Raw genomic sequence first — 20,523 nt, 5'->3', positions numbered from 1 at the left:
AAAATTAGCCGGTCATGGGGTCATGGTGGCGCATGCCTGTAATCCCAGCTACTCAGGAGGCTGAGGCAGGAGAATTGCTTGAACCCCGGAGGTGGATTGCAGTGAGCTGAAATTGGGCCATTGCACTCCAGCCTGGGCAACAAAAGTGAAACTCCGTCTCAAAAAAAAAAAAAAAAGAAGAAAAGAAAAGAAATATAATATTTGGCCAAAGAAAAATAAAAGCTCTACCTAATCAGTCTGCAGAAATGCCTAGAAAATAAACCATCTTCTAAGTATATCAGCGATTTTAAAGAGGATAAAGTATGAGGAAGGGGGAGAGTTGTCTATGAGAAAAAGTATATAATTTTACAACATTTTATGTTTATTAAAAGGGAGCATGGGTTAAAACCACCATGAGAATTAGGTCATCAAACCATCAACAATAGACTAATATTCTCCCAAAATTCCTATGTTGAAATTCCAGTTCCCAATATGATGGCATTAGGAGATGGAGCCTTTCATAAGTGATTAGTGATTCATGAATTGGTGAATGAGATTAGTGCTGTTATCAAAGACATGCAAGAGATCCACTGCAAGAGAAATCAATTGCAGGAGAAGACACAGTGAGAAGACAGCCATTGTCTGTGAACCAGGAAACGGCCTCACCAGATACCGATTCTGATAGTGACTTAATCTCAGCTTTCCAAGCCTCTAGTACTGTAAGAAATAAATTTATGTTGTTTATAACCTACCCAGTTTATGGTATTTTTGTAACAAAAATTTCTGTAACAGCCTAAATGGACTAAGATTCCATCTCTAAGTAGAACAGTCATCCTAAAGTAGTTACAACACAACAAAAACAAGGGGAAGACTTAATTGAAAAATTTCATTCCTGAGATGTAATAAACCAGGTGAATTTAGTAATGGGAAATGATTCTGCAAGGGACTTTTAGCATTCTCACCCTCCAGAAGCATGTCAGAAAAATCTAGCACATTATTCCCTGGGTGGGACAGATTTGGGAGAATGCATGCTACCTTATCAGCTGTCTGTCCCTCCCTGGGAGACTGATGCTTCCCAATGCACAACTCAATTCAAAGCAGCAACATACTCTGAAATTTCGTCTCTTTCTTTCTTTCTTTCTTCTTTCTCTTTCTCTTTCTTTCCTTCTTTCTTTTCTTTCTTTCCTTTCTTTCTCTCTTTCTTTCTTTCTTTCTCTCCTTCCTTCCTTCCACCCTCCCTCCCTCTTTCTTTCTTTTCTTTCTTCCTTTCTTCCTTTCTTTCTTTTCTCTTTCTCTTTTTTCTTTCTTTTTTTCCTTCCTTCTTTCCTTCCTTCCTTCTTCTCTTTTTCTTCTTACTGAGACAGGTTCTCACTCCGTTGCCCAGGCTGGAGTGCAGTGGCATGATTATAGCTCATTGCAGCCTTGAACTCCTGGCCTCAAACTATCCTCCCATCTCTGCCTCCTGAGTAGCTGGGTCTACAGGCATCCACCACTATGCCTGGTTAATTTTTTAAAGTTTTTGTAGAGATAGGGTCTCACTTTCTTGCCCAGGTTGGTCTTGAACTCTTGGTCTCAAGTGATCTTCCCACCTCAGCCTCCCAAAGTGTTGGGATTATAGGTATGAGTCACCATGCTCAAACCAGAAAGTATTTTTATGTAAAAATAAATTATGCAATGGCATTTTATGAACTTCAAAGAAAAATACTTTGTGTTGTTCTCATATCTGAGAATAAAAATGATTAATTTTCTAAATAAAACATATTCTGTTATTTTACAACTTTTCTAAAAATAGAAGGGTTTAAATTGTGATTAAAAGTAGTAGGTAGAGTGTACACCTATGTTCATAGCAGCATTACTTACAATAGTCAAGATTAGAAACTACCCAAGTGTTCATCTACAGATGAATGGAAACAAACTTTGTATATAGATATATATGAATATTATTCAGCCTTAAATGGGAATGAAACTCTGACACAATACTACAATGTGGATGCATCTTGCAGACACGCTAAGTAAAATAAGCAAGCCACAAAAAGACAAATACTATGAGTCCACTTACATGAAGTGTCTAAAGTAATAAAATGCATAGAAATGGAAAGTAGAATTAAGGTTGCCAGGAGCTGAGGAGAGGGGAAAATGAGGAGTTGTTTAATGGGGATAGAGTTTCAGTTGTGACAGATGGAAAAGTTCTGGACACTGATTACACAACAATGTAATTCACTTAACACTATTGAACTGCACACTTAAAAATGGTTAAGATGGTAAATTTTATGTTATGTGTATTTTACCACTATTTTAAAAATTAGTTGAAAAATAGTAGGCCAAAATTTGTTTCTAACTGTGGCTTCCCACTGCCATTTAGAGGGAGTTTTGTTGTGAAATTTTAGGCGATTTACTTTGTCAAATTTTACTGAGTCATGGGTTTGTTTTCCCATGGAAAAATTACTAAAATAAGGGCATGTGGAAATACATAACACTTAAGTCACTTCCAGGGGAGGTATTGCAAAGGTGTGTCCATAAGGCTTTTGACTTTGATGAGATAAAAGCCAGGCTGCCTTTTCTTCCTTCTCACTGCATCCCATCTCCCAGGGCCAGCCCATTCCTCAAAAGAGTGAAAAACACAGGAAAATTACTGCCTTAACTATCCTGATCCTCATTTTTTTTCCTGTGTAAAATGAAGACGTTAATAAACAATGCCTTTCTTGTTAGAAATGTAAAGGTCAAATGCAAAGAAATGTGAAATCCTAAGTCCTGCATGCCTTCTACCACTGGTCTAGTCACGTGTGCCAGCTGAACATTCCCTGGGCTGCAAGTAATGTGACTGATGGTTTTATCCCTGGTTTTCCCAGGGAGAAATCTAGACACAGAAATCCTGAAAAATGCCTCTGTGGAAAGGTGGATCCAAAGTGCGTCTTCTAAGGGAAGCTGCAGAATGTTTCTCCCTCAGCCTATAGTTTGACAGAATGCTAAGATATCAAGATGAAACTCTGAAAACCTGAGGATTTTTCATGGATTTCATTATTCTATTGAAGACCTAAAAAAAAAAGTGGCTGATAAATATATTTTTAGAAATTGCTTTAGTATGATTTTTATTAATTTAAATTAACATTTATTTAATTAACTACATAAAACCTGTGTATAAAAGAGGCAAAAGATTATTCTTGCTCTCAGCCAGACAGTTGCTGATAAGGTAGTTTCGACAGGAATCTCATAGAATAAGAGGGCCCTGACTCAACAACCATCAATATGGTTGGAATGTGGTATTTGCTCTTCCTGGAAACAATGCTTCCCACTTATAGAGTTTATATTCAATGTGGTGTTAATACATAGACCTCATCCAACTATCTCTCTGTGAAATCTGAGTTCCTACTCAAGTCAATATCCTGTAATATGCTAAACAAAAACCTCCTGTATTAGTGTCCTGAGGCCACTGTAACGAAGTACCACAAACTGGGTGGCTTAAACAACAAGAATGTATTCTCTCACTGTTGTGAAGGTCAGAAGTCCAAAATCAAGGTGTTAGCAGGGACACCCTTCCTTGGAAGGTTGCAATCCTTCCTTGCCTCTTTCATCTTCTTCTGGGCCTTTGCATTTCTTGGTCTGTGGCAGGATAACTCCAATCTCTGCCAGAGGTTACAAATGGCCTTATACCCTGTGTCTCTGTATTTTTCCCTCTTCTCATACAGACACTAGTCATTACACTAGATTTTTGTATGCACTGTAAATCCAGGATGGTTTTATCCCAGAATCCTTTTTATATCCCAAATATATCTACAAAGATTCTCTTTTCAAATAAGGTCACATTCTGATATTCCAGGTTGGAATGCTCTGAATGTTTGTGTACCCCCAAAATTCATATGTTCAAACTTTTTTTTTTTTGAGAAAGAGTCTTCCTCTGTTACCTGGGCTTTAGTGCAGTGGCACCATCTCAGCTCACTGCAACCTCCACCTCCTGGGCTCAAGTGGTTCTCCTGCCTCAGCCTCCCTAGTAGCTGGGATTACAGGTGCGTGCCACCACGCCCAGTACTTTTAGTAGAGACAGGGTTTCACCATATTGGCCAGGCTGGTCTCAAACTCCTGACCTCAGGTGATTCACCCGCTTCAGCCTCCCAAAGTGCTGGGATTACAGGCATGAGCCACCATGCCCAGCCCATATGTTGAAACTTAATCCCCAATATGAGAGTGTTAAGAGATGTGGCTTTTTTTGGGGGGGGAGTGATTAAGCCATGAACACAGATTCCTCATGAATTGGATTAATACCCTATAAAAGAGGCTTCAAGGACCTTGGTCAACCTTTCTGCCATGTGAGGACGCAGCAAGAAGTCACCATCTATGAAGCAGTGAGTAAACCCCCACCAAACACTGAATAGGAAGTCATCTTGATCTTGCACTTCCCAGCCTCCAGAACTATGAGCAATAAATTTTCTTTTGTTTATAAATTACCTAGTCTATGGTATTTTTGTTATAGCGCCTCAAATGAACTAAGACACAGATGCGTACAAATTTAGGGAAAAATTATTCAACCCACTATACCTCTTTCCCTTTCACAAATTCCTATTTGATTAATGGTGCCTGTGGTTTATTTAGTGACAACAGTATCTATGGTCAATATGTGAGATTCTCAGAAAAGGAAATGTAGCCATCAGCAGCCAATAGAAAGTGGGAGGCAATGGAAATCCTACCTCATTCCCCATGTTAGAGAAAAAAAATCAGTACATGAAGACATGAAATAATGCTTTGTGGGCCTGTTTTCTTGTAGCTTCTGTATATGTCAATCTTTTATGCTCAGCTTTCTTCATATCTTATTTTTTAATTTTAGTATAAAAATAAATGTTTTATTGCCTTCAATTTACCATTACTATTTTTTACATCAGTTGTTCTTTGTGTGTGTGTATGTGTTGGATTTACTTTTCTGGAGTGTGACTGCATGTGGTATGTGTGTATGTGTGTGACCTAAATAAGTTTTTCCCCTGAAAAGAAAACAACATCAACATTTAAAGATGAGGTTAACAGAACTCACTTTATTAAATGCCTGTTAGGTGTCCAGGCCTTGAGCTAAGGAATAAGAACAATGATGAATAAAGGCCATCCCTGCTCTCAAGGTGTTTGTAGACTACAAAGGAGCCTGCAACCTTGCAGCAAAACAAAAAAGTAAAGAAACACAAACCACAGAGCATGTTGCACTCAACAGAGGTTCATTCTCCCCCATTGTGAAGATGCTGGGAGTAATTGGAACTTTGTTGAAGAAAATAGGGAGATCATTTCTGTTTTGTCTGTGTATCACCGTGACTGCCTAGCACCATGGAGAAAGGGACCCCCTTTCAGAGCACAAACTCTGACCACAGAGGCCCTTGGTCTATCCTTTGTTTTACTCTAAACTTTTCTCAAAATAATCATGGATGAAGCTGGAAACCATCATTCTAAGCAAACTAACACAGGAACAGAAAACTAAGTATCACATATTCTCACTCACAATGGGAAATGAACAATAAGATCACATGGACACAAGGAGGGGAACATCACACAATGGGGCCTATTATGGGGTGAGGGGCTGGGAGAGTGATGGCATTAGGAGAAATACCTAACATAGATGATGTGTTGACGGGTGCAGCAAACCACCATGGCATGTGTATACCTATGTAACAAACCTGCACATTCTGCACGTGTATCCCAGAACTTAAAGTATAATAAATAAATAAATAAATAAATAAATAAATAACGCTTTGTGAATCTGTACTTCTGGAGAAAAGCCCACACAACTCTGGGACATTAGTATGCATCACAAGTAAGATTTTAAAAATAATTTAAAAAGTATTATTTCTGTTTTTGTTACCTTGTCATTAAATAAGGTTTCTATCATCCTTGACCTCTCAAGATCAGTGATTTAGCTACATGTAAATGCCTTCTTGCATTGGATTCTTCTCATAAACCAGACTGCTCATTTCTCTCGTGGTTTGGGCCTTCTATGACTGCACATATATAGCTGCTTCAGAATAGAAAGCCACTTTCTCTCTTAGCAAGGTATGGCTTTTCCAATGTCCCCTCTTGCTTTGCCAAGCTGAATTCCAAAGTTGTGTTAAATCTCAGCTAAATCAGTGTATTTGCCTTTCCTGCCTATGGCATTAATTGCACTTTACCCATGCTATTATTTTCCATTTAACTTCTTAGACTTCCTAATTCCTTCATGTATTCTGGGATACCATTTGGATATGGAGATATTATGGAAATGATGTAGAAAGGGAATGAACTTCAGCACTCCAGGTCAGAGTTACTTGGCTACTTTTAAGCATTTTTTGCACCTTCTTTTTTGGTCCGTGGGAGCCTTGGACAATAAGCTTTATCCACTTACATTTCTGAATTCTACTTACATGAATCTGGTGCCAGAGAAAGTTCTTTGGTAAAGAATTAAAAGCAATGATCCCACTGTTTACAATCAGAGCTGGTGACTAATGAGGGTGCCTCTACTGACTCCTATCCCCATTGCTAACCTTCCTCAGAGGAGTAAAGTTCATTGAGACTGAGTATCTTCCAGACTCCTATTTTCTTCCACATAAAACTATACATTTTGTGAAAAAATTGGATCAGGAATTTTACTCTCTCAGGCCTTAACTAGCAATTCACTTTAAGAAAAGTGCAAGGAGAGGGGACAGCATGAAAATTATAAGCTACCCTTTGGATGGGCTTATGAAAGGCCCATTTACTCACAGACTATAAGAAATGGAATGTGTATATTATCAAAAAGCAAACTGGAATCAGCCATGAAGTTGTGAATGTAAGAGAGGGGATTCTCCATCTTATTTTGTTTTTCTTTTTAACTTAAGAGCCAATTTTGCTAAGGAAGCCAAAATCCCTGTCTGCCTGGCCCATCATACTCGGATGTATGTAGAAGGTAGACAGACAAGGCACATGACAATGGCACAGATGCTCTTGGGTTTATGTCTGTCAAAGGGGGAGAAATTGTTCTTTTAAGATCCAGATTTTGAAGGCAAATAAACCAAAATTTCAGTCCCAAACCCACCTCCTCCTCATTGTGTGGTCTTTAGTAAATTTCTGAAAATGTCTAAGCTTGGCTTTTTCAGCTAGAAAGTGGCAATAATCATTTAACCCGTAAGTACCAGGTCCTGGCTGGATCAGTTGGCATGCTAAAAAAAGGATAACTGAAGAGGGTTTAATCAAGAGTTCATTCAGGGTATGGACAAAGCTAAGGAACCCATTAGAAGCAGTGAGGCACCCAGGGACTAGAGGTGGTGAAGGCCATTCCTACCATCAGTCCTGTAGGGATGGGGGAGGTGGGAGCTCTTATCAGAGCACTGGGGAACCTGCACATGGGAGATACTACCCAGCAAGAGCTGCTTCATTGAGGGATGCTGCCACTGCCACTGCCACATCACTGCCTGGCCAGGTGGGGGTGGAATAAACCCCACTAAGGCTCTTTCCTCTTGCTTTTCAATCCCATGGCAATGTGTTCCATTGGCTGCACTTGACATAAAGTCAGAGGACAAAGGAAGAGAGTGGCCAAGGAGGTGAGCTTCCTTTGCACAAAATCAGGTTAGAAAAGGATGAAGAGTGGATATGGAGGAACAAATAGATAATTTTCAGCATCTCTCTGTATTAGATGACTGTTGTTTGCCCAGTATCTCTTCTTTTGAGTAAATGCTATGCCTCACTCCATAAAACTTGAATGAGGCTGAAATAACATTTACCCCTCTCCAATGACCAGGACCAGAGAACTTCATCACCCTACCCTCTAGCAAATCAATCAAATTCAAATTTGAGATTTAATACAGGGTTTCTGGAAAATAGATAATCTCTTTTTCATTTGGATGTAGACTTGGGCCAAGCAACAGTCATCTTTCCAATTATACAGAAAGAACTAGCCTGACAGCAAAGGCAATGCAAAAAGAGCACAGAAGAGTCCAGGAATAGGGAGAAAGAGGCAGGTCCATGGTAACTTTGTTTGAGGCCCTTTGTTTAATTGTATCTAAAGGCAGTTATGCTTTTTAACATTTCGGTAATATGCTTTTTAATATCGTATTTTGGAAGAGTGGAAAGGTTAATAAGGAAATGTGAAGCACCCAGAGGTTAGCAACAACAGAAAGTCTCTGTGATATCAGAAATGGAGCTCAAAGGGAGGCGGTGGCACTACGGGATTCTCTGAGTTGGGGCCTCAGTAGGACCTGGAATCATGGAGAAGGAACTGCTTAGGAAATGCCGAGGCTGCCAGGCTGGAAGCATGGCAAAGACTGCACAACAGGAACTGAAACCAGAGAAGAGATGCTACCTCAAGTACAGAGAGTGAGAAGAAATAGTCTGGCTTCTCCTTCCCTTCCACCCTTTGGATGCCCACTCCTCTGCCTTCACTTAGCTAAATCTAATTGTGAGACTAACATTCAGAGCTGAGCAGAAAAAGGGGCAGGGTATGGCTTTCAGAGCAAATAAGTAATACACGTGGTCAGGACATATTCGTTCTGTTTTCCTCTTTCCTTCCAAAATGCATTCCAAACTTTAGTGAAGGATACACAATTTTTTCTCAAATCTCAGAGAATGGGGGTCAGGTTATTTTCTGCTTAGAAACTTGAGTGGGTTACTACATAAGACAAGGCAATTTGGTCTGATATTCAAGTTCATTTAGACTATTGCCATAATTTATGGGCATGAAATAACATGATAGAAAAATGTAAAGGTAAATTGAAATCCAGTCACATTAGGCTACTTGCTCTTTTTGATTAGAGTATATTTTCCTGCACTTGCTAATAATAGTCCTTCTGCCAGGCTTACCATCTTCTTCCCCATTTTTCTTTACTGAGATTTTATCTTCACATCACAAATTAAGTACTATTCCTTCAAGAAACATACTGGCTTGCCCAAACTTTGTTGTATCTCTCCCTTCTTAAACTCTTATATCATTCTCATGGCACTTAACACATTAGATCTTGTGTTTTAGATATTGAAATTTCTATCATTTGCTTTGATAATAGATTGTGATTTCTGCAAAGGCAAAGAGTGCTTTCCTCAACTTTGTATCCTTTGGGGTGGGTTTAAATGATCTCTTTTACCTACTAGGTGTTTGATAAATGTTTGTTGTAGCAGATGAACACCTGAAACAGTAATTCAGAACCTTAGGTTCTAGTATTTTCTATGTCACATTAGTGTGACTTGCAGAATGGCTCAGCTTAGCTTTTCCTATGTAAAATAAGTTCAGACTAGATGAATTCCAAGGTCTCTCCTGGCCCTTTCAATTCCCTAATTTCAAGTAGAATTTAGAAGCAAAAATTTGTAAGCAGCAATTTTATAGTTCTATTATGGAATTTCTACTTGGGGAAAGCTAACATTTCATGATCTCATTCTTGCTGGATTCTTTCTCAAGATTTTCCATGGAGCTGAAATTTACCCACTACCTTGAGAAAGAAATGTACGTGCTTCATGATCCTCACTCCACTTTCTTGTCCTTAATGCTTTTCCTCTGATGATTGCTCATTTCACACCCCAAAAGCAACTCATTTTATAAACGTTTTACAGCACAGCAAGCAGTAAAGAATAAGAAATTACAAAATATTATATCCTATAAAGAAACACTGCTCCTAATGCATCCACAAAAATCAAGCTCATAATTCCTGGTTTGTCAATTATAATGGTAAAATATGTATTTATATAATACATATGATATGATGGATGCTATTGGAGTGAGTTTGGCATATTTATTTATTTATTTTTTTATGGTACTCATCCATGTTTCAAATTCAGGAACAATGGGAAAGTAATATATGAAACCTTAATAGGAAATACAATAGAGATCACAAAACACTACCATTTGATTTTTTATGCAAATACTTCAATATTCCAATATTTTTACTCACTTGCTAAATAAAGCACATGACTCGAAATGCTAAATAATTTAATTAGTCTAAATCTTTTAAATAAAATGTTGGTGAAAAACCAAAATTGTTTAGTAAGGTATGTATGACCTTGTTTATTATCTATCATAGACATCAAGATGATCATAGTTAATACCAATTTAAGCTTTATAGAATACTCTTTTAGGCCCAATATTGATATGTTAAAAGAAGGTATCAGAGAATCTTGTATTTATGGCATCAGGTTACAAAGATCTATTCAAAACCATTTTTGTCAAAGTTTAAACACTGGAACAAAAGTCAAATTGTTTCTAAATGAGACACAAATGATTCTTGCTAATAGTACAAATTTTGTCCCATGGGTAATACTATTGTCTTTTTCTTTTTTAAAACAATTATTTTGATTTTTTTTTAGATTCAGGGAACACATGGGCAGGTTTGTTAGCTGGGTGTACTGTGTGATGTTGAGGTTTAGGGTATGGATGATCCTGTCACCCAGGTAGTGAGCAGAGTCCCCAGTAGGTAGTTTTTCAGCTCTTGTCCCCGCTCCCCACCCTACCTCCCTAGTGTCTATTATTCCCATGGGTCCTCAGGTATTACTATTTTCAAGTTTTTTTCTTTACATGAAACTACTGAAAGCAAAAGTATGTCACACTTATAGGTTACTCTGTACATTTATCATTCTATTAATAAACATCTTAAGTAATTAAGTAGTATATTAAGGCCATAAACCAAGTCATTATCTCCTATCAAAGGACTACTGTTATTCAATCGTCTAGAAAATTCATTTTAGGCAGGACACAGTGGCTCACGTCTGTAATCTCAGCACTTTGGGAGGCCGAGGTGGGTGGATCATGAAGTCAGGAGTTCGAGACCATCCTGACCAGCATGGTGAAATCCCGCCTTTACTAAAAATACAAAACTTAGCTGGGCATGGTGGTGTGTGCCTATAATCCCAGCTACTCAGGAGGCTGAGGCAGGAGAATCGCTTGAACCCGGGAGGCAGAGGTTGCAGTGAGCTGAAATAGTGCCATTGCATTCCAGCTTGGGTGACAGAGAGAAACTCTGTCTTAAAAAAAAAGAAAATTCATTTTAATGGGTTATGTTACAGGGTTGAGGTCAGCCTACAGACACAAAATAGGTTAACTGAATTTTTTTTTTTTTCGTAACAGGTTTTAATTTTTTCATTGGAACAGGTTTTGGGGGTGGGGATACTAAATGTGGCAGGGTTCAACAAACTTACATTTTATCAAAATAAAGTTCTTAAAGAATACAATGATAGCACATGCTTTAACTCTTATAGCACAAACCCTCATATTAATTGATGGTCACAGAAAAATACTGTAATGCTTTAAACAGAAGTTTTAAAATACATCAATGACACAAGTTTCAAACAAAATGCAGTGATCAAAATACTTAACTGTCCTTTCATAAAGCTTTTACAAACACAATCAGTCTTCGCTGTCTGAGCAAATCAGTTTTAGTTTCTTCATGGTCCTCCATTTATCTTTTAACATGACACTTGTCCGGTTGTTGAATTTATAATGCAGTAGTATTTTAGACCAGTTTCCCTCTCCATATTTCCTCACGCCAGATCTCAAATTCCTGTCTTCTTCCCAAAGCCATGACTGTCTTTTTCTAGCTCGATGTTTTTCAGGAGTTACCGGTTGCCTCTTTGAAACAGGTATTCTGCTTTCAGTGGCTCTTCTGCTTTCTTTTTTCTTTTTTGTACTTTGAGGAGTTCCTACTCTTCTTTCTTTCTTATTAAGGTCTTGTTGCTGGGTTCCATGTTGCAGCTTAGATAAGAAAAGATTCTTGTGAGTCCTTTTTCTTGTATCCAAATTAGCTTCAGTTTCCATGTCAACATAATTACCATTAGGTTTATCTTGAGAAGTTATTGTTCTTGTTCTTTTACTTTCTACTACTTTTGCTGCTGCCTTCATTAGAAAGGTTGATGATTTTTCACTTAGCACATAATTCACATAACTCTTAATTTTCTCCATCATGTGGTTGTAGCTGAAGTGTTGAAAAAAGGAATGAAATGTATCTTTCTGAGAGATTATCACAAGCAATTTGCTTTTGAGAGGCATGTAAGAATTTGGATCACCAAATATTCTTTCAAAGACTTCTTCTGCTTCTTTAAAGTTGTCATTTTCCATACAAACAGCTATAGCCTGAATTTTAATTAAATTCTGTATTTCTTCTTGAAGTTTGTCATGTTCCTTTTCAATCGAACCCCAAATCATCAGGGCTGATTCCAAGGGTGTAATTCGTTCATCATTTTCAAACTGTGCATCAAGGGTTTTTCCTGCTGCAATTCTTGTCAAAAACTGACATACGTATATCATTCTCAACTGGTAAGCTGTTAGACTGGATAGTCCGTGAATAATAGCCTCTGCGCTGTTGCGGGTCCTGCAGAAGTCCTTGGAGCGGCCGTCGCGGAAAGCTCGGCAAAGAGAGAGGCAGAGGAAATCGAGCATGCAGCCGGCAGCCACGGCCTCGGCCTCGGCCACCAGGCCCGCGTCCTCCTCCTCCTCCTCCTCCTCCTCCGCGGGGGCCCCCACCTGCACCTGGCACTTGAGCCGTTCCTGGCATTCGAACTGCTCCTCATCGTTTCTCTCTGTTTCTGCCACCTGTTCCTCAGTAGGGTCGGCATCCCTACCATCCGCCGGCATATTTATTAAAATTTATTTTTATGAAAAAAGATTTAAAAAAGAAATGTCTGCTCTAAGCAGTTACATGAAAATGGATAAATACAAAAGCAAGCACAAGAGTATTCAATAGAGAATTGTGAGCCTGAACAATCAAGTTTCAGGCAAATCTTGTGTGGTTCATAATTTTAGCCCTTTATTATGCAAACCTGCCAATTCGATTTCCCAATTCAAGAAATGTTTGGGGTGATTATCAAGTTATATTTACTGTTCTGTGGACCTACTAAAATATGCACCATCTTGAAAGAGTGTTCAAATTACCTTGGAATACACTTTTAGATCCTCTTTTGTAAGCAAAAGTTGACAGACTAAAATGTATTCTTTCTTAACTGGCATCAGCATGTGAGACTTTAGAAAAGTTGGTAGAGCAAGTAATGATTCTGTTGCAGAGCTAGACAAATACCTTCCAAATCAACAAATTCAAACAGAGAAAAAAAGTTGCTGATCTTAGATGAATTGCCACATGTTGCCACTTCCTTTCACATGTGTCTTGGTAGAAAAATTCTCATATAGAATTTTTCCCACCCATCAGAAGAAAGTAGTTATTACCTCAATTTCCTATCTCCTCTTCTGCATCTCACCTTCTGAGGAGATAAATATTAGAATCTCAAAGTATCCACTGCTAAAACCCAGACATAAGGGGTTGAGATGCAAACTGGAAAAACTGGGAAAGTATTAAATTCTGGACCTCTCTTCCCCCTCTGGCTTCTCTCTCATCTCTCTCACTCTGTCTGTCTGTCTCTCTCTCTATCTTCCTTACTCTTTCTAAAAGAAGACCTTGAAAGAGTTTTATGTATATGCAGAATCAAATTTCTCTCCTCTCTTCTTCTCTCTTCAGTGCACTCTGTTCAGGCTTCTGTTGTCATCCCTCCACCAAAACTGTTTTAGTCAACATCGTCGATGACCTCAATGCTACTAATACCAAAGTTCTAGTTTCAAGCTTTGTCTAACTCAACTCTAGCAGCATGAAACACAACTTATTACTCTCTACTCCTTGAAGCATTGTCTTGTCTTCCAGGAATACACACTGCCAGTGTTCCTTCTCTTATTGCCTGCTCTTTTTCTTTCTGACAAATAGAAGTATTTCATGGCTCAGGCCTTGAAACTCTTCCCTTATCCATCTAACTATCCATTCACACTCACTTTCTTCATGAGTTCATTTAGTCTTGTGATAAGTTCTAAATACATAACTTTAGTCTCAGCCTCTTTCCTGAGATATAGACTCAGAGATCCAGCTGAGTACCGGATGTCTTCACTTGAATGTTCAATGGCCATCTCAAAGTCAACATGTCCGGAACCAAGCTTCTATATTCAATCCAGCCTCCCCAAATTTGCTTCTGCTCAGCCTGCCCCAACTCAGTGGATGGTGATACCATTGATCCAGTCAGGACTAGGACAAGAGTGAAGTAAGCCAACCACTTAGGCACAAACTTTAAGGCATTCAGAGCATCAAGGAAGTGCTGACCTTGCTTTTGCATGGCTATGCAAGGGCCTCCTTAAATTGTATGCCCTCAACATCTCACTTGGCTCACCCTAGTACGAGCCCTGCTTCTTCTTGCTCAAGCCAAAAACTTCAGCATCATCCTTTATGCCTCTGTTTCTCTCACTGTCTCTTCCAATCTACCAGGATATCCTATTGGCTCTACCTTCATTAATATTAAAGTGTTTGATCCAGTTATTAAAGAAATAATTAGATATATCAAAAGTAATGGAGGAGTTATTATAAAAATATAATTCTTGTCCTAAAGAAGAAAAACCAAAAGTCTGCTCTTATTTTCACAAAGGCAGGGAACTAATAGACATACTGTTTCAAGGTGTTTTAAAAAATTAATAGACTTTGATTTTTAGACCAGTTTTAGGTTTTCAGAAAATGTGAGCAAAATATATGGGGTTCCTGTTTACTCTCTTCCCCCACCAGCCTCTGGTTTTTCCTATTGTTAACATTTTGTGTTGGTGTGGCACATTTGTTACAACTGATGAACCAATATTCATGCATTATGATTAACTAACATCCACAGTTTATATTAGGATTTAGTCCCTGTGTTGTACGGTTCTATGGGCTTTGCTAAATGCATTATGTCATATATTTCCCATAACAGTATCTTAAAGAGTAATTTCACTGCCCTAACAATCTTCAGGGGCTTATTTCCCCTCAGCTAGCAGTGACATCTTTAGGTACAAGTACACACCACCTATAACAACTTAATTTATTGCCTTCTAGGCAAGCCAGGGCAGGGACTAAGGACAGTGACAATGTCTCCTATCTTCCATTCAGGAGCCTGTGTTTGGTGCAGAGCCCAGGGTTCCTAGGTCCAGCCTATATGCTCCAACGGTGGTTTCCTACACTCAGAGACAATGAACTTGCAGACACATCACAAACGCCGGATGCTCTGCAAAGCTGTCCTGATTTCTCCTAGCAACATGAGTTGCCACATTTTCTTTACTCTAAGGTGTCAGGCACATGATCATGGTATTCATCAGGCTGTCTGATCCTCTGATTATATGTCAGTCTCCCAGACTAGATCAGGGGCTTTTCAAGGGCAGAAGCTCTGTCTTAGTCATCTGTGTCTTCCTCAGGGCCTGTACTTGCCACTTGTTGATAATATGAAAAGAGTTGGGGTTGTCAGGGGGAGGAAGAAGGATAGTGGAATGAATAAAGGGAAAAGAGGGAAAGAAAAAAGACAGGGAGATAGGGAAGGTGTTTGTGCCCATGCCCTTGGTCACAGGTCACTATGGGTGGGCACAGGTGTTCAGCACCAGAATGACAGGAAGATGAGTAAGAGAGGGCATCTCTGAGTCAGGGCTGGTGCATTTCTCACACACAACAATCCAGCCACATCACTGACGAATCTGGGATGTTGTACTTTTCCCCACCAGCAGCCCTAGTTGCACATGACACGATATTGCCTGCTATTGCACTGACTTCATATAGTCCTAGGACCTCAGGGTTAATGAGTTCTCAGTTACGTGGAACAGCTTTGTTTGATAGGTTACTCTAGTTTTATATGTAAGAAAACTTGGTGTTCTTATATTATTTAATATATTGATTTGCTACGTTGTATAAAAAGACAAATAAATGAGACTTCTTTAAACTGTCTTAGAAGAAGTCTCAAGTCTCCTGTGGCTCTCAAACCTCAGTGTGGACAGGCAGTTCACGACATTTGTTGTCCATAGTGTACTTATTTGGACAGTTTCTCAATTTCCAAACAGCAGTGATGTTTTTTGCAACAAATAAATTACAAAACAAAATATTTCACGTTTTGTCCTCCCTCTGATAGAAATCTCTGTGGTCCTAAACAATTAAAGCTCCTTAGTTTAAATTGGAAGTATTATTAAGGAAAGTTGAAATTTTATGAAAGTGATTAAATTGAAGATTCAAAAATGTGTCTACATTTGGGAATATTGATTATGACTTTAATGTTAACTTTTTTGATCTGATACCATTTCCAAAAATTTAACCCTACAGAAATACTAAAACATATGTGCAGTTATAGGTTAAAAGAATATGATGAAATTATTTGCAGTAGGACAAAATTTAAAACAATTCAAATGGTTTTAAAAGAGGCTTAAATAACTATATTTAATGATGAGTAAGTAGTAGGTTAAAAAACGAATTATTTTGAATAATAAGAAAAATAAAGATTCTAAGATACGTATTCAGTGAAGAAAGTTTCAGGATCACATGTTTGCTATTATTTCATTTTTGCAAAACAAACAAACAAGAATAAAACCAAAAGCTACACAGGCACGCGTGCGCGCACACACACACACACAGCGCAAGACACTTGTGAATTGAAGGGGGTAATATTAATATTCACACAGGAACCATCAGCATGATATAGGAGTGTCAAGAAAACCAGGATCTATAACCACCTTAATTTAATGGACTTTATATTCTGTATTATACCTTACTATCTATAAGAATAAAATTAAATTTTCCATACTTAAAGTATCTATAAAAAAATTGAGTAAATTGTAATCTTGGATCTCAAGTCCAGTTCCTCTAGTTCTGTCAGAACTATCTCCCTTCATTTCAAAGTTCATGGATTGATTTTTGGTTTTCCTAAAATGTACCACTGTATTTTAAATTTACACATCACCAGGGCATTCTTTTTTCTTGTTCTCTTATTATTAGAACATACATTTAACCCCTTCTGACAATCTAGTCATTGTAAACCTCCCAGCTTTATCAACTATTTTCCAAGCACTCACAGTGCAGATTTCTGGTATTACAATGGCCTTAAATTTTTTCCTTTGGATTTTTTGGAAAATAAATTACGGTGTCTATTTACATGGATAAAGAGTGACCACTGTCTTTGGCTGGTTCCTGTTGATAATGAGGTCAAGGCAGGGGCCTTCACTGAATTCCCACATGTGCTTTGTTGCAAGCCACACTCAGGTGACAGACAGTCTTGCAGTTGGTGCTGCTGGTCACATGAAGACTGGGAAAGAAAGTGCATCAGATCAAAATAAACTTATTTCTCTTGCAAAAAATAAAAACTCGAGGCACATGCGTTATGAATATTGGGTCAGAAGCATTATCTTCGTATTCAAAGACTAGCATATAATTATCAAGAACAGAAATGTAAAGAACATAAACAGCTTGATGATAGAATTGGTACACGTTTATTATTAGAAATTCTATTTGAAATCCAGAGAAGAGTAACTGAACGGAGAAAAACACAGACATTAGATGACAAAGAATATGAGAAAATTTCAACTTTTTTTTCCAATTGAATTTAACAATGTTTTACTCCACAGTTAACTGATTGATTTGCCTCTGCCAGGATGTAAATTCTCAGAGATATTCTTTCTGCCATTGTGCCAATCTGTGACACAGCTAGCCTAGGATTTATATGCTGTGCTTGTCAATATCCTTCAGAAATGCCCAGCAGAACACAGGCACATACATTCTCCTTCAGCAAACACTCATGGAATGTGAAATCAGAATGTGATTTCACTCATAGAACACTCATAGAATGTGAATTCTACTGGTACTGACTCATCTGGAGGGCTTGTTATGAGGCCTCATTCAGTATGAGGCAAAGGTTGTGAAGTTTGCATTTAAGTTTTTAAAAAGCTATGTATAAAAAGTGGCCACCATGATGATTAAACACATTATATTGTACCCTTATAAAATTTGAATAAAAACCACAAACTTCAATGACAATAAGTAATTGGTCTTACTTGGTCTGCTCATTCTGAAAAAACTGAGTCTTGTCCTATGCAACAGGGCTGGAACAGTTGCAACATGCATCAGTTGGAACATGTTTAGGAGCTAATGGATAGCATTGGTTTACATTTCATATAAGACAGAGTAAATTAAGGACACATTTCTAGTATCTTCAGGTATTCAAACAAGTAAATATTTCATATATCTCAGTTTGCTTCATTGTCAAGCACATTTTCATTTTGATAAAAATGTCTCAAAAATGCCTTAATAATGTGTGCATTGGTGAGGGAAATTTGGAAATAATGAACGTGAGCTAATCCTCTCTTTGTGACTGAAGGGTCCTCACATGAAATCATCACCTTTGGAGCTGTGCTTTTATAATGTGATGCTCACTGGATTTTTGAGATATAATGCCTGTCCCTAAACTGAATTGCCCCAAACTGCTTTATAGTTGTTGATTTCACTACCAGTGTCCTCTCCTTCACTCTTATTTTGCATTTCAGTGTACCAAATTTACAACGTTTTTGTTGGTTTTGTTACCAACAGAAACATCAGGTGAATTAAAAGATACCGAGATAAGTACTCATCAAACTAAAAAGTAAATGCAATTAGATGTTATTTTTGCCAGAGGGTGGGTGGGCAAATTTACCATAATCCATTGCATTAGTTGTCAGTATGGAGCATGCTTCAGAGTCATCTGGAAGGCTTGTTAAAATGCAGGTTGTTGGGTTCCACCCCAGAGCTTCTGATTCAGCAGATCTTGGGTGAGGCCTGAGAATGTGCATTTCTAGCAGTTTTCCAGTGGATGCTGCCCATCTGAGGACTACACATTGAGAGCTACTTGCTGCAGAGAAAAGTGGAATGGGGACAGTTGAAAGAATCAGTAAGAGTTTAAGGTTTCAGGAAATGTTTGGAAGTCTGCAAGTAGAAAAAGGGGAATGTTAATTTTCTCTTCACATATTGGGCATTACATGTATGGAACTCTAACACAAAGAGGGAGAGCTGTGGGAAAAAAATCAAGGGATTTCTCTGAAATGATAGGTTAGCGTTACATGTTAGTTCACAAAATGATTTTGGGAAGATATTTTAAATAATTCCAACAGTACAAACTGATACCACATCGGGCAACCTTGCTCTCCAAAATCCTCTCATGTTGCTTTTGCACTAGGCTGGCCTGGATGGAGCATTGGTTGGACCGCATGTGGCATTCCTAATGTCTCTATATTCTAACCCATTGGTTGCCAATAAAGTGCTTTGCCAACAGATTTTGTTCTGAGATAGGGCACAGCGCTGAAGAGAAAATAAATTTGCAAATCCAGTGATTTCATGGGCCACTAGGCTCTCTGGATTCTCTATTACCCAGTTTATCTTTTGTTCATTTAATGCATCGCAAACAACATTGAATTAGTTTGTTGGACAATTGGGTAAGATATTAAACTAACGATATAATATAAATATGTCAAGTCATTATTTTAAGAGTACATCTGTAAGTCATAGTTGGAGAAGGCTTTTTCTTGTGAACGCTGTAAAGGCTTTTCCCCACAACTCTAATAGTTCAACAGGTACCAACTTTTATAAATAATACTTCTTTTTCAGAGTTGTTCACAAGTGAGACAAAGAATTTTCTATAATGGATGTTTAAAAAAATCAGTTCCAAGGAAATTAATTCTTGTAAACCTCCCAAAATAAACATCAGGAAATTAAATTGGTGTTGGTTTGTTAGTAGAATGAACATCCCCAAAGAAATCCAAGATTGCAAATGTTTTAGCTCAGACTTAGTTTCTAGTCTCTGAAAGACCCTTCCTTCCTGAGCTATGACCACCTACAGCCCTCCTGCAGCTTCACCATTGCCTTGACTTTCAGCACGAATCCTGCAATGATGCTAAGGAGATTTACATGACTACGTGTCTGCCAGCTGTGGTTTCATCATTTTTCTTTGTCTCTGAGCTTATGCAGAGACAATACCCTGGGTCTGGTAAGTGGATCTCAGTCTGTTCCTTAGTCTCCTCTCCCGGCACCCAAGTCTGATTTCTGAGCTTCAGCTTGATCCTTTTTTGTTACCTGTCATCATCCTCAGGAAGGGGTTCCCCAATCCTGGATCCTGGACCATTGTCTTGGACCCTCCTCTGAAATGACAAATATTCCTAATTCCAATTTGCTATCTTTCTTGTAAGGATAAATTGTCTTGTACTGTATCCGTCTGCTTGGACAGGTCAACACTTCATTTGCAACCCTTCGTGGATATCTACTTACCTGCACTACAACCTGCTATCACTCGATCTTGTTGGACACACTACTGTAGTCTTGCTTTACATCTGTGATGGAATCCATCCAACCAGATCCTATTCAGTAATACAGCCTTTTCTCAAATCCCAGCCCTTTCTCATCTGAGCTACATGACAATAAGTAATTGCTCTTACTTGGTCTGTTCATTCTGAAAAAACTGAGTCCTTACTGAGTGGAGTTTCATAAGGACTGAGTTCTTATGGAACCATGTTATGCATGGGAGTGATGGACATGAACAAGGTACAATTTCTCTCTTGAAGAAACTCATTCTTTTTTTTTTTTTTTGAGACAGAGTTTCACTCTCTCACCCAGGCTGGAGTGTAGTGACATAATCTTGGCTCACGGGAACCTCTGTCTCCTGGGCTCAAGCGATTCTTCTGCCTCAGCCTCCTGAGTAGCTGGGATTACAAAATTAGCCTGCCACCACGCCAGACTAAGTGTTTTTTTAACTTTTAGTAGAGACAGAGTTTTGCCATATTGGCCAGGTGGGTCTCCAACTCCTCGAGTGATCCGCCCACCT

The 20,523-nt window shown here is 38.4% G+C and overlaps 1 protein-coding gene across 1 annotated transcript; it reads right to left on the bottom strand.

Annotated features, from left to right (window-relative positions):
- Positions 1-9,908: 9,908 nt before the first annotated feature.
- LOC100986897 (telomeric repeat-binding factor 1-like) lies at positions 9,909-12,508 on the bottom strand. The gene has a single exon (XM_055097206.2). It carries the CDS (start codon positions 12,506-12,508, stop codon positions 11,285-11,287), a length of 1,224 nt encoding a protein of 407 aa, XP_054953181.1. The 3' UTR covers positions 9,909-11,284.
- Between the last annotated feature and the right edge of the window lie 8,015 nt (positions 12,509-20,523).

The sequence above is a fragment of the Pan paniscus genome, chromosome 14 (assembly GCF_029289425.2).
Source record: "Pan paniscus chromosome 14, NHGRI_mPanPan1-v2.0_pri, whole genome shotgun sequence".
NCBI classification, from domain to species: Eukaryota; Metazoa; Chordata; class Mammalia; order Primates; family Hominidae; genus Pan; species Pan paniscus.
This window is presented reverse-complemented; position numbering and strand designations above follow the sequence as displayed.

Excerpts from the sequence above, each read along its gene's own strand:
- LOC100986897 (XM_055097206.2), bottom strand. The coding sequence starts at position 12,508 with ATGCCGGCGGATGGTAGGGATGCCGACCCTACTGAGGAACAGGTGGCA.